We start from the raw sequence: 14,580 nt of genomic DNA, 5'->3' as shown, positions 1-14,580 counted from the left end.
CACCGGAATAATAGCGGCTGTCCAAGAGCAGATGCTGAAACCCTTTTTCCATGTCAACAATGAATGGGATGCTCAGATACAGGCTGCGGCCGCTGGATTCCATAAGCGTGACTCCAGCACGCCCTTCTCTGAGGCTGGCGATGTTCCAAGGAGCCCGTTATGCCCACGGCAGATTTCTGGTCTGTTTTTTGGTGCTTATTTTAATACAACTGGTCTCTGAACCCCAAGTTGCAACCGACCACTTCCGTATTAAATTCAGTGTAGTAGATGCTCTAGTCAAAATTGTTAGGTGAACGTAAGCGTAAGTTGCTTTGAGCGCTGTAAGCGTGGTTACCACATCAGCCCTTGAAAGGCAGTGGGTTGTGAGGGGAGGAAGCAGGCAGAGATTTGCTTTCTGGGATGAAGGAGCCACAGTTTGAGCCATACTGATTACAAGCTCAGAGAATCACTTAAAACTAAAACACGTAAGCTGCTCCGAGTCAGCAATTTGATTTTACCTTTGCCACGGTAGGAGCTGATCTGTGAGGACAATGCGATGATTCTTGTTCACTGTTTCTTCATTCACAGAGCAGTTTGGTGCCATCATCGAGTGCTGGAATGAAGGTGTTCTGCCGGCCCAGCTCCTCGTTGTAGATCTGCTCTCCAGTGCTTGCACAGCCAGGAGAAGAGCTTTGCATGAAGGTAAGTCATTCCTTCCAGGACTGTGCTGTCTGCTGTCCTAAGTTTCCTGATCAAAGACTGAAGCTGTGCTCTTTAGGAGAAACACTCCCCATCTTTTGAAGTAGGCTCTTCATAGAAGTGCTGTGTTTACGGAAGCTTTCTCTCCTGTCAGCTTCCTTATTTACTGGTTTCACGAGTTACGTACGTTCCCTTGCAAAGACACCAAAGAAATGGAGCAAGCTGCAGGTAAAGCAGAACTAAGGCAGCAAGAACTCAGTTCAGCATGGACTTCCCTCGCTGTTCTGCTTCTCACTTAATCAGTAACAGGAGCCAAAACCTACGCAGAAGAGCTGCAGCACTTAATGAAACCAACAGGAGATGCAAGCAGTAAAACAAATTAGCTGTGATAGAATATTGAGGACGTAATTGACAAATGCTTTGGTAACTAATAAGGATACTTTTTTGCAAGAGATACCAGTATAGATGCAAGTTTTTCATGGAAGTAAATGAACTGCACAACTCGTGGGACTTTGGAGGAACTGAAGATGAAAATGAGAAAAATGGAGCAGCTCTGTGAGAGGTGCAGTGCTACAGAATGCGTTTGTGCTCTTGATAGAGGAACTCGGCCATGCCCAGCATTATGCCCCAATCACAGCTTGCAAACACAGTTGTGGGATAAAACTTTATTTAAAAAAATTCAAATTTCACTTGACACAAACATCTTAGTTGAGGTAAGTGAACATACGAGCTTCAGAAAACGCTTCCAGGATTTCCCAAGCAGTTAACACTCTTGCTTGCAAGGCTCCAATAGCTAGAGGTGGAAAAGCTGTAAAGGAAGGGCCAAGTCTTCCATCTAGCTCAACTCTGCTGTGGAAGAACAGAACTTCAGCCTGTTTAATCCAAACCGCTTCTGGTTCTTGGGATACCTTGTTATTTTATTACTCAGCTCCCTTGTCCTGGGATTCTTCCCCTCCCAGGTGTAAGTGTACAGCTGTCAGGAGGTGGCTGAGCCGTACCTAATCGTCATTTGGGCAGCTCGTCATTCTCAGTTACAAATTCACAGCTGACAAGCTGCCCCGGTCAAAATGAGCTAAAAACTGAGGTCAGAAAAAATATTCAGTCTTCCCATCCTCAGCTCAAGGGGAGCAGCAGGGGTGTCCTGGCATAGCCCATCCTGGGATAGCCCTTCACAGTTATCTTAAGCTGCTTGCTAATTATATTCTAAATGAACAAAGCATTACTGTCTCTGGAAGTACCTGAACTCAAGCTTCATGTTCTAAAATGCTGGTGAATACCCTGCAGCATCAAGTCTGACTAGACCCTCCAGAAGCAGGTGAGAAGGTCCCTGAGCTGCTGGTTCCTCACAAGCGTAGGTATTTGCTGTTTGCGTTTTCAAACACTGAAAGTACTGACGTAGAGCTAGTACCTGACCCCTGAAGTCTTACGGGTAAAACTACCAACGCATCCAAGTGGAGCAAGACTGAAGGTGACTGCCAGCAGGGCTGCTCTGTGAGCAGTGCTGAGTCAGCTGCAACATCTCAACTTTTGTGGCTACAGCAGCAGAACAGTATTGAAGATGGCAGACGGGATGCAGCACGCTGCTGGTGATACTCTTCACATAACAGCTAAAAGGAATACTGCACGTACAGCAGATGCAAGCATCTTTCTACTCCCTAACACTGAGATAGTTTTGCTTAAGAAATTGAGAATACCACAGGCTTTTCCTTGCTTGCACTGATTAGTCTTACCTGCAAGTGTCCACTATTCCATGTTTAATAGTAAAAGCCAATCCTGATATATATATATATACATAAAAGTTCTTTCAATCTGTCTGAATCTACTCACATTTTTTTCTTCTAAATCAAGCTACCAGCTCCATTTTCCTTTTCTGCAGTTCCCCATGACAGATGTCTGCAGAAAAATGAATGACGACTGATGCTTTTGTACTGACGGTGTAAATACGGGGGACACCAATCCAACTTGTTTATGCTAGCATAAAGGGATAATGTAGCATGTTAAAACTGAAGAGCAGAATGATTGTCTAGGTGTTATTAAAAATATATTACTAATTTCACATGGTTGAGCTAAGAAAGCCTGTTTTAAGGTCCTCAATGAACAATACTTGAAAATACTCCTTAAATCCAGTAGTATCACAATTCCATCTTTTGTCCAAAGAATAATCTCTGTTTGACAAGCTCATCATTATAAATCTTGATACTTATGGGAAATACTGGTAACTTTATGTAAATTTTAAATTAATCCCTTATCTCCGTCAGGGGGAAAGAGCTGAATTGGCACCATCTGCTCCACTCTGCCCGCCCCAGGTTCAGTCTGTGCCGGGGGCTCTGCCCGCAGCCCGCACCCACAGCTCAGCCCCGTCCCCTCAGCCTGGGCCGCACGCTGCCCTGTGGGGCTGCCTGCCCTGCAGCGAGGCCTGCGCTGCTGCAGCGGAGCACACGGGTGCAGGTCAGCACTGGGCATTTCTAGGAATCCCACACGTGAGGGGAACAGCCACTCACCGTCTCTGTTGAGGGGACAATAGAAAGGAAGGTGCCTCTGCCCTCTGCAGGGCTCTGTGAAGAATCATGGCTTCCCACCATCTATGTGTCATACCTAAGCACTGAATCCCCATGATTTGCTCAGATTAGGCTACAAAGTATAACTGGGAAAGACATTCAGACCAGATCAGGTAACTGTCCTGCTGCAGGTATCGGGGTAGGTCAGGACAAGGGTCAGCATTAAGCTGGGGATGGAAGCATCACTGTGGAACAACTCTAGAAAATATATTCCAAGCAACAATATAGAAGACAATTCAGTAATACCTGGAAATAAGGCACGTGAGTGAGACGTTGAACAGACTAGCTCCACATCTGAACAAACACTGCGGCTCAGACACCCGGAATGGATGAATGTTGTGGAGGAATGAACAGTACCGTGCATAGAAGGAACTGCTGTGGCACGCAGGATCCACTGCCTGTTCTTCTTACTAAGGCAGCATTGCATACAAGGAAGCATAGCAGGGCATCGCTGCTCTAAGTACTTTGCTCTTTTCATGAGTGGTATAAATACAACTTTGGTCCATTACCTCCAATTCCCTAAAAGTTTACAGGCTTATTTCACAGAACAGCAGCATTAAGCAAAGTTAATTTCATACAACAGGCGTACCCTGAGCCTCGAGTACAATGAAATACTGATAAAAAAAATCAAGTCTGGAGAAAAAAAAAAAAAAACATCTTACAGACTTGCTTTAAATTGTCTATGTAACTGCCTATTCAACCTTTTCCAGAGTAACAAATCCACTGTTTCACAATTATTTTTTGAAATGAATCCAGCAGAAGTACAATACAGTGGAGTTCAAGTAGAAGAAAGATTGTTATGAAACAGCTGGAAGCCCAGGTCGTAACAGCGCCCATTACAGCGAGAATCTTCACTCTGCTGAGCTGTTAAAACACCAGCACTTTCCAGCCTGGGTACGAAAAGGAACACCCAAAATACAGGGAGACGCAGCACTGATCCAGCACCCAGTCGAACACCACTTCCCTGTTGTTAGAGCTGATGGTCACTCTCAGCTTGAAGCTCCCCCCCTCGCTGCTGGGAGGCCCTAACTGCACAACTTCCATGTCAAACGTCACAGTCGATCCCGAAGTAACGGCAGGCAGTTGGTTTGTCATCTCTTTTCCGTTTACAAATACTGCCCCTGAAACAAGCAAGGTATCCAACGTTATTTCTCATTTTTGCAGGCAAATGAAAAGGAAAGGCGATCCTGCCCCGCTGCTTTCTGTCACGTCGAGCACACCGCAGGAACTGCCTGCGGGAGACACGAGACCTAGGACTTCGGGACGGATCGTAACTGCGAGCAGAACGTCCACGCAGTGTGGGTGAAGGTGCTCACGCATTACCCAGGGGCACAAAGGACAAGGCGCCGGGGTTTTCGGGGAAAAAAACGGATCGCATTCTTCAGCCACGTGACCCGGACTCACCATTTGTGCTAATGCACACAGCTTTATCTCGCTGCAGAGAGTCGTAGCCGTTCTGCTGCTCCACGCACACTCCCAGGCTGTCCCGTCTGTCTGGCTGTCCCACAGTTTCAATTCTAGCAGGCAAAAAGTCGAGTCAGACCCCGACGCTTCCCACCACAACACACAGCGCAATCCGCGCAGCGGTGCCCTGCCACGTCAGCCCCCTGCCCTGCGCTCCAGGGCTCTCTCCAAATTCATCCAACCTTTGGGAGAGATCGCTGCAGCGTGACCCCGAGTCCTGCCAGCTTTTGCAACAGCTCCGCGGAGCGGCACTCTGCTATTCTGTACAAAAGAGGAATTTCCATCACGTTTCCATTGCTCTCTGGTAAGAATTTCCCCGCTGCTGCACCCTGGAGTCTTTTGAAATGATTTTCAGTTGTCTGAACCGTGTCCTGAGAATCGGACAGTACGTGCAAAACCACGGTCACCCATACCGGGATCCTGGTGGTGGTTTGTTTTGTTTAAGAAGTAAATCAGCTTGGTACAAACTGATATCAAGAGTAATACCTGGGAAGCACTGACAATTCAGCTTCTGCTCAGCTGGGTTTTGGTCCCAGGAAAGTCTCCAAAGGAAAAGCAAACAAGTCGTGCACAGGGCCTGGGACGGGGCTGCCCAGGGCTCCAGCAGCTGAGCGAGGCTGCAGGCTGTGCACCAAACAGTGCTGCCCTGCCTGGGCCCTCTGCCCTGCGCTGTCATTGCTGAGAGGTACTAAATCACACATCTGGAGCCCGGAGCGACTCCGAGAACTCAGAAACTCAGCTGCTCTTTTCTAGGAAGTCAAACAATGGGGTTTTCTGTTTGCTTTTGTTGCCTTTCTGTTTGGTTTTACAGTTTAAGGGAAAGAAGTCGTGATTTGTGATTGTTATCAAAAAATACAAAATGTTAAGCAGAAGCTTTTAAGCACTGAAAATTAAGCTGGGCAATAGAGCAGCACACAACGGGTTAACTTGTGACAAACAGGGAAGATAAAATTGGAAGCATGTTTTACTGTTGCACACATAGGTTATTCAGTCCCCTGGGAATGTCACTGAGATAGCAAGAGCCCTGTGCTGGAAAGCAAAGCAAAACAGACGAGTTCAACTATCCAGGGGGCTTTTAATATGGAGGTGACCCACAATGTTTTCCTAAAACAGCTTTAAATGAAGCTTTTGAGTTCACTTTGGTACCCCACTCTAGATTTTAAGCTTCAAGTGAAGTTTTATGCAGAGCTGTTAGAAAGGCAGTGCCTTCGTGCACAAGGTAATGTTAATTAATTCCATCTCCGGGTAAGGAAGAGTTGCTTGAGTCGTCTGTCTGTACGCTCATTTCCAACCCACGAATGACCCCAAAAAAGTCAAAAGCATAAATACAGATCCACTAAAAAGTAAGAGTTGCATCCTATCAATCTGTACCCACACTTACTTGCTCATTTATATACACCCTTTTTTTGCAGAGCGCTATAAAAGTCACCAGGATGGGCAGCAGAGAGGACAGCACGGCACAAGCAGCAGGACAGGGAACACTCCAAGGCTGAGTGCAACTGAATCCAGGCTGCGGCCACACCGAGCATCGCGCCCAGCTCCCCTGCAGCGGGGCTGCCCTCCCTCCCCACCTCCTCACTTCACGGGAGCTAACACAAAGCAGCAAGGAGAAACCTCCAGGACAGTGCAGAGCTGGTCCCTGTGCAGAAACGCTCTCTTCCCTAAGGGCAGCTCCCTGAAGGCTGCCAAGAGACAGGATGAGTCTTCACTTACAGCAATGATGTTTTCCTTCAGTCTGTTATTACCTCAGAGGATAACTCAAGCAGTCCATCTTAAAAACACTGCATTTATCACAGCTTCACCTTTCACTGATGAGATATTCCTATGTCCTGAATGCACAGGATGAATACAAAGCTGCTTCACAAACATCTGTAACATGAACCTTGCTTATTTGGTTTGCTCTGCAAGCTACCTATCCCCCTGTGAATACATTTTGTTTCAACAGATGGAGAAAGCCAAGCACCAAATACTCCATTTCACTGCCTGGCAAAATCTCTGCACTTGGAAATCAGAAGCTGCCCTAGAACTTTGGCAGAGGAACACAACCGAGTTTTGAGGTTGTCTTCAATCTTAAGATCCATGTCATTACAGTCCTCAAGGACATGTGCCTGTTACTGCTCTGCCATCATGAGACAATCTCATCTTGGGGAGGAGGCCACATTACCAAACTGCAAAGTAGAAGATGTTCATGTGCTACCAATAAAAAAAGATAAAAGACATTGGTCTGAAACAGAACCAGACATTGGCCTGAAACCTCAAAGTTCTGCCTTTAATTTCGCAGGCGGTTCTGAGCCAAGAGATGTTAAAACTAGCAACAGATTTCATATGAAAGCTTTTGGTCTTTTTATCCTACCTCAGACAGGGCAGCCAAGTACATCCTCATACCACCACCCACCTCAAGCAAACTCATTACCAGGAGGGGAGAAACAAAACGCTACTCCATAGATCATGAACTTGAATTGCCTTTAGGGGTTGCCTACTGTACAGCAAGTCATTTTATTTAACCAAGAGGAAGATGGAATAAAGCTTCAGTCTGTGAGGTCTGCAATCACAACCAACATATCCAAAAGGAAGTTCCTGGTACCCTGTTAAATGGCACCATCTCAGCAACGTGGCTAGAGGCAACAGAGATGCCAAGGGTTTTAATCTCATTCTGTAGGAAATGAAAAGCTTGTAGTTCCAAAGGTATCTTCTCCACTCAAGAGTTTCTAATGCCAGCTGCAAACAAGAGTTTGATCAGCACTGAACTGTTAAAGACACCAGTGCAATTGTAATTCTTACTGACCTGGCAAAAGGTGCAACATTTTCCCAGCCAAAGTCATCAACACACACAGTGCAAAGAAAAAAACCCACAGGTCCAAAGCTAAAGGACACAGTGAGAGTCTCCGCTGGTGTCTGACCATTCCATTACAGATGCTGCAAAGCAACAAAAGCTCAACATGCCACACATTTGATCAGCAGGGGCCACGTTCTACCACCCCTGAGTTCACTCCAGCCTCTGTTCTAGATGGGTGCAGGTCCTACAAAAACATTTGGTGTTTTCCTACAGCCAGGAAGTGGAAGTAAAAAGAAGGAAGTTCAGACTTCACACAGACTTCGAATAGGGCTGAGCTGATGAGAAAACTCAAACATGGGTCATGACTCAGGTTTACAGGCAATTCAAATATAACAGTACAAGAGGAATATTGGTTCACAGTAGATGCACCAAGCAACAGCTGCTCAGAAAGTACTTGCCTGAACGTTAACGTTTGCCCACAGAAATAAGTAGGAGCTTTGGAGTAGAGCACACCACACGACTGAGAATCATTGCGAAGTGCTATGTTTCTTCGGCTGCTCAAGCTGTACCCCTCCAATCCAGCTGTCCATTCTTCAAAGAAAAAACAAAACAACAACAAACAGAAGCGTGAACCTCAGCCAGAATAGCTGCTGCCTGCACAAAACGCTCCCAGTGTCCACTCAGTTTACCCCTAGGAAGCTGAAGCCATGTAAAGCACGGGGGCTGGTTTTGCCTATTTCCGATGGAAAAATTTCGTACTCAAATCCCTTACAATTACAGAGAATGTTCTCCAGCTCACAGGGTTCACCAGAATTCCACTCTTTACAGCAATCTTGTAGGTAAACCTTTATGAACCACTGCATTTAGAAGTTTGAAAGTGAAAACAAAACGGAGGTTTTTCTCTCTAGACAAGAGCACTTGTTATGTGACTGCAGGTCATCACAAAACACTTAGGCAGGGATGAGAGACAAGGAAAGAAACCATCCCTTCTGGTCTGCAAACTCGCTGCTGCTTGCCATGGCTAAGCTGAACAGCTCACCAACTCTCACACTATGGAGCTGAAATCCGAGTTAGCCACAGAATGAATGCCAGGATGAAAGGACAGATAGCTCACCACACATTGCAGACAAAAATCGTAGGGAAGGAGACCCCACAATCGTACAAACAGTAGATCCATAAACCAGTTATGGACCTCCAGGAGTGCTGCACCAACGACACGGGCATAAGATGACCAGCAGGGGAACAATACCGTGAGGAACCAGCGTGGTGCGGCCGATCTGAGGAACGCTCCATGGGCTCCACTCCTGCCGTCCGTCTCCTCGGGCACAGACTCTGAACTGGTAATCAACGTTAGGATCAATGTGCAGCACTATGAACTCTGTCTCTGAGCCGACATACACATCTTCAAAGTGACTGGCAGTGCTCTTACGATACTGCAATCTGTAATCTTGCGGTACAAAGTCATCATCCACCTAGAGAAACATTTCTTACATTAGTAAGGGACACTGCTCTTGTTTTCCTCCCAGCTCTGAAGCGGCACACACAGCGACAGCATTGCAGGCAGTCAGCAAAGAGTCACTAAGTAATAAAGAGCAGGAAGCATTCCTCATTGAAAAGAAAACCAGTGTGCAAAACAACTGAAAGAAAGAAGAACACTGTGAACACAGATTAGAAGCTACAGAAGAGACAAGTAACACAACGCTTTGCAGTCTAGCAGAGCAAAAGCTGAAACCCAACCCAAATTTGGATGGGAAATTCAGTGACAGCTTTTAAAGCGAGGAGAGTTCACACTTATCCTTCGTGAATGGCTCCAGGGAATGGCTTCCAATTCTCTGGTATCTCTAAGTCAAAAGGCTTTTTTCACAAAGGCTCCATTACCACTCACACATGGCCCAATTCAGGGCACTCCTTTTGGCACAGGAGGATCAGACTACGTGCGACAGCAGCACCCGTGGTTTTAGGCTCGGAACCCCCCTCCCTGACAAGGCAAGGTGCCTGGCAGCCGGCTGCTGCTGGAACAAAGCTTGTGCAGGGCTGCCACGGGGCGCAGAGCTGTGCAGCAATGAATGAACCACACCACAGCACAGCAATGATTTACCAGAAAAGCTTTTTGTATATCAGAGAGAGACTACAGCTAATGCCAATATTATTATTTTTTTCTCTTTGTATTGGGTTTCCCTTAGAACACTAACACATTTAGGTATAAAAGCCTAAAACCGGTTAGGTGAGGCGTGTGGATGATAATCCTGGGTCTGCTAAAGCATCTTCAGAAGGGGAAACTCAGCATCACCCAGCAGCCAAGTCCAGCCTCAATGACAGCATTTAGCTTTGCTGCCTTTCAAGAGAACCACACAGTTCTGCAGTTCAGACGTGTGAATCACATCTCTCAAACACACACGCCATGATTTCTCAGTCTTGTTTGTACATCATCATCACAGACAGATTACTATTGGCTTGTTTAGTGGAAGAGTACATGAAGGAGGCCCTTCTAGCACTGGTTTAAGCATGGGGAGAAAGCGCAGGCAGCACGGCCAGCTGTTCCTCCAGACTCTTCCATAGACAGGGAAGGGGAGTGCACGGCCCCGGTGCATTACTGCACTACCTGGCAGAGCTGTCCTGTCAGGCAGACCCGAGCCTCAGCACCAACCATCACTACACCACCTCGCTTGTAAACGTGGCCACTGTGATGAAAATCTCTTCCAAAGTTTTTAACTACACACAGGAGTGCGCTATTCCTTTAAGGCACTAGGAAATCCAGAGAGAAGTGGCTTTGTCCAGTTTCTTTCAAGAAAGCTGAAGTCTGGATGATTTTCACCCTGGATATTTTACCTACCTTACACCATCGGACTAAAATAGCTCCGGGCTTCTCAACAAATTCCTCTAATTGTACAGGTGGGCGAGAGGCTACGGTCCCATGTCTGAATATTTGATTTCTCAGTATGGTAAGAAGACAGTCATCCAACTGGGCAGATAAACAAGGCACATCGACCAAGGAGGGCACTTCTGGTAAGCTGAGAAAGGAAAGTTTGCTATAATGAAAGGAGCCAGCTTCTACAAATTTATGTTTTGTCCACACACTTCAATCTGTACAGACTTAGCAAAGACAGAACAGCTGCAGGAATTGGCACGGGCAGTTCAAACTTAGAGACTCGGAAATCACCCAGCCCGAAGCAGACCGTCTGCTTCTCAGCAAACCCTCTGGAACACAAGCTGCTCCACAGGGAGCGGTTTCACCCCTGACAGACAAACAGCCTGGACTGCTGCAGAACAGACGTGGGGTGAAAACTGCTTCACTCGGTGACTGGCAACCCCAGGGAAACGCTATGAGGTGAGGAGGGCAGCAACAGCTCGGATAAATCTCTTAGGGGAATGGAATGGAGGGGGTTTGTTTCAAAGGATAAAAGAACTCCTGCTCAGGACCAGCGCATGTGCCACCAGCTCAGAACGACGGTATCTTACCTATCTAGCTGAATATGCAAAGCTTTTTTGGTAAAGCTGCAAAGTTTTTCATTATGTTGTTCCACATCTCCACAGATTGCACTCTCTCCTGGAATCAAATGGTAAAAATATTCCTCATGAGAAAAATGTCCAAGAAAGGCATTCTTTGCTTCAAAGAATAACGAGCTCTGACACGAATGGCCAATTAAACATGAAGCATTCTCAGCATTTTTGCTAGACGCTTAGCCAGAAAATACAATTATAGTTAACAACATAAAGCCTACGGAGCAACTTCTGAAGCTCTCAAGCTTCCTGTAGACACATCTGTAGCATGCAATAATTTGCCTCAGGTCTCAGACAGTAGCAGAACTGGGGTTGGATGCCAGAAACCAGAATTCTAATCCTTTTCTCCATCTGCTTTAAAACAAGAACAAGGCAGCATACCTTCTCTGAGCAAGGAAGTCAAAAAGCAGGAGCTTAAAAGCAAAAAATAACTTCAACCATTGCTCTCTTTGCTACAAAATAAACAGTCAGTACTGTCATAATGAATGAAGTAATCCACGTATTGAAGTGTGGAGATGAGCAGAAATCTTGTCGTGGGCTTTCCATATAAAGTAGTGCCCACGCTTCAGCTTGCAGAGATGTATGATCTATCTGATGACTTTATGGTAATTTACAACACAAGCAAGCTCACTTCTGTTCCAAATGGAGGATTACAAACACTGCAAATCTCTAACGAAACACAAATGTCATAATTGGCAGCAAGAGATTCAATAAACGTGCAGGCTTAACTCCTTTCTGACTCACATGCAATCTCTGTTCATTTTAACGACGTGACTTAGCAGTGCTCATATTGCTACAGAGACCCACGGCACGGGAAGGGCAGGGCTCGTCAGGCTCTCACGAGATCTGACAAACCTGTGCAAAGCAGCCATCTTTGTCACCACCCTGTCATTCAGAAACCTGAGATGTAAAATACAAGCAAGGTGATTACCAGCTGTCCCAGAAGTCGTGGCACTAGAAATAAACCAGTAAATTCATTCTTAAGGTTTGTCACTATTCTTGTGAACAGGGATCGTAGAGCTGCCAAACCAGCACGTTTTTTAAGCACTAAACTCACATCTCAGTGCAAGTTGGTGGATTTCCTACCCATGGGAGACTGCACAATACACGTCGGTTCATGAAACTGAGATCATGTTGAAAGAAAATTGAAGTTGAGACATGAGAACAATGCAAGGAAACTGCCAACGCAGTCATGGCTCAGACACGCTCCCAGTAGGTTCTCCAACGTAGGCAGAACCGTCAGGAGTGGCATTCCTTTCTGGCTGGGTATTCAGCATCAGCACGGTACAGAACAGAAGAGTTCAGCCAGGGGGGACCTTCAAAGACCATCCAGACCGACCCGCTCTTACTAACATTCCACGTGTCTCGTTTTGTCAGATCCTTTGGAGAAGCCTTTCCCACACAGTGGCCAGCCCACTCCTCGCAATTCTCCACACCATCGCTAACATAGTCACATGTATCAGGGAAAAAACAAGGCTTACTTCAGTTGCTGTTGCAATAAGCTACAGGTAACTTTCTGTCAGTGACAGACATGCACTCACTCATCTGAGCAGTAAGTCATTTCCATTTCATTTTGAAATGAGAACTATTGCTCCACAACAGACCAAGTTTATTCTCACAGAGGACTGACATTTTGTCTCCACTGAAACTCTACTGGAGTCAGTTGTTAATTTAATAAGACCAGTGACAATTTGTCATTACGGTACCCAAGGTGTGTTTTGTTTCAAAGCAGCGTGATGCATTCATTCTCGCATGGCAGGATGCAGGACGCTCCTGCAAGCAAGACCCATGTCCAAAAGCAGATACTCTCAGTCCTTAAGAGGGGGCAAGAGCCTAGGAGTGGAGTGAAATTAAAACAGAAGGTAACTTCCCATGAGTCTATCCAACTTTAATCTCTTTCTATCGTTTCATTTGAGAGGAATGCAGAACGAGCCAAATGTGCTGATCCTAGCAGGAACATTCCTGGCTTTGACAGGAGACATGCTGGAAGGCAGAACTAAGACTTAGCACGGGTCCTGCCTTACCTTCCTGGAGCAGATCATCAGCTGTGCTGACTCCGTGCTCTATTAGCTTCTGGCATTCGTCCAGCGGTTTGATGCTCTCTTGTTCTATAGCATCCACTTCCTGCAGCAGTGACATCAGTCGCTCATCCAGCAGCTTCTTTAGGGTCCCTTTTAAATCATTAAAATGTTGCTCAAGTACATCTCTGGTCAATGTTGCACTTTCTCTGATCTAAATTCAGGTAAAAAGAAGGATTCAGGACAAAGGCAAAGGCACGCACACCTTGTATTTTCCTGAGCCACCTCATCTGCGGATGAGAATTTCTGCATGAAGGCAGCTTTAAAAAAAGGGCCACAAGCCGTTAGTGAATGAGCATCAGTATGTACAGCACAGGTACAGAGGGGAGGAGGCAAGGAAACGAGTCTGGACAGGGGGAAGGGCAGATCACAGCTGAGCAAATCAAGATTCATTTCTGAGGTTTGAGCTACGTGCAAACTGGATTATTCCTCCTGCAGCCAAGGAATTTTTCTGGTCAGAAAAGTCTGAAAGTCACTCCTCACAACTGTATGAAGAAATGTACAAAGGCGCTTTTCCGGGTCACGTCCCTTCACCGGCTTTTCTAATCCCACTAAAGCTCTTTGCTTTCCAGCCTCCTTGGAACAGCCCCCCCCGAATCCCGGGGCGCGGGACCAGCAGCAGGTGGGGCTGGGCGCTGGGAGAAGCAGAGCGCAGAAGTTCCTGCACGCGTCCACCACGATGCTGCCAAACTTGGTGCATCTGATTTCGGGGGAAGCAAGTGCACCTGCGCACCCTCGAACCGAGGATTCAAAACGAGAAGTGAGCATCTTCCTCTGAGCGTTTCTACTTCGTGCGCACGAGGAAACGCCGCCCCGCGCAACTTCTGCCGCCGGACAACGACCGGCGGGCAGCACAGGAAGCCCGCGGGTTAGGTAAAGCAGATTTCCTCTCCGACTACACACCGAGGAACCCCCACGGCCGCTGCGCGGCTCGGCTCCCCTCCGCTCTGTCAGCGCCTCAGAGAAAAGGAAGCGGCGGGGCAGCGCGGGGCGGAGGGAGGAAGGGCCGCTCCCGCACGGCGACCCGCGCAGCGCGAAGAGAGCGGGGCAGCCCGCGGTCACCGCGCCGAGGAGGAAGCGCGCAGAGCCGCGCCGGAGCGCCCCGAGCCGCGCGTGCCCCGCTCCCCAAGGCCGCGTTCGCTCGGCGCGCAGCGCGTTACCGCCACACGGCGGGGGTGGGGATAACGACGCGGGCCGTTTATTTTCGGCGTTCCGCAGCGCCGAGGGCACCGAGCCGGATCTCACGCGCGGTGCCGAGCAGCGCAGCTCCACGGCGGCCCCGGGCCCGCGGATCGCAGCGCACGGGGCGCGCTCCGCAGCGGTCACCGCGGACACCTCCCGGGCCGGGATCGCGCCCGCGGCCCCTCAGCCCCTCGCGGCCCCGCTGCGCTCCGCCTGCGGGAAGGAGCGCGGCCGCCCGCCCACCTGTTGCCGCGCCTGGTGCAGTCCCCGCAGCCGCTGCTGCAGCTCCCGCCGGTAGCTCCGCGCCGCCTCGATGCTCTCCCGAGCCTCCTGCAGCAGGAAC

General features: G+C 47.9%; 1 protein-coding gene across 1 annotated transcript in view; it reads right to left on the bottom strand.

Moving 5' to 3' along the window:
* CRLF3 (cytokine receptor like factor 3) overlaps window positions 1,329–14,580 on the bottom strand; it is a 14,245-nt gene continuing 993 nt past the window's right edge. Inside the window, exons 2-9 of the mRNA XM_021415265.1 lie at window positions 14,481–14,579; window positions 13,002–13,209; window positions 10,936–11,023; window positions 10,310–10,487; window positions 8,726–8,948; window positions 7,935–8,067; window positions 4,641–4,753; window positions 1,329–4,357 (exon numbers count right to left, since the gene is read on the bottom strand). Coding sequence (XP_021270940.1) covers window positions 4,104–4,357; window positions 4,641–4,753; window positions 7,935–8,067; window positions 8,726–8,948; window positions 10,310–10,487; window positions 10,936–11,023; window positions 13,002–13,209; window positions 14,481–14,579 — 1,296 coding nt within the window. The 3' untranslated portion in view covers window positions 1,329–4,103. The remainder of the gene's footprint in view (window positions 4,358–4,640; window positions 4,754–7,934; window positions 8,068–8,725; window positions 8,949–10,309; window positions 10,488–10,935; window positions 11,024–13,001; window positions 13,210–14,480; window position 14,580) is intronic.

Source organism: Numida meleagris, chromosome 17 (genome assembly GCF_002078875.1).
Source record: "Numida meleagris isolate 19003 breed g44 Domestic line chromosome 17, NumMel1.0, whole genome shotgun sequence".
Classification (NCBI taxonomy): domain Eukaryota; kingdom Metazoa; phylum Chordata; class Aves; order Galliformes; family Numididae; genus Numida; species Numida meleagris.
This window is presented reverse-complemented; position numbering and strand designations above follow the sequence as displayed.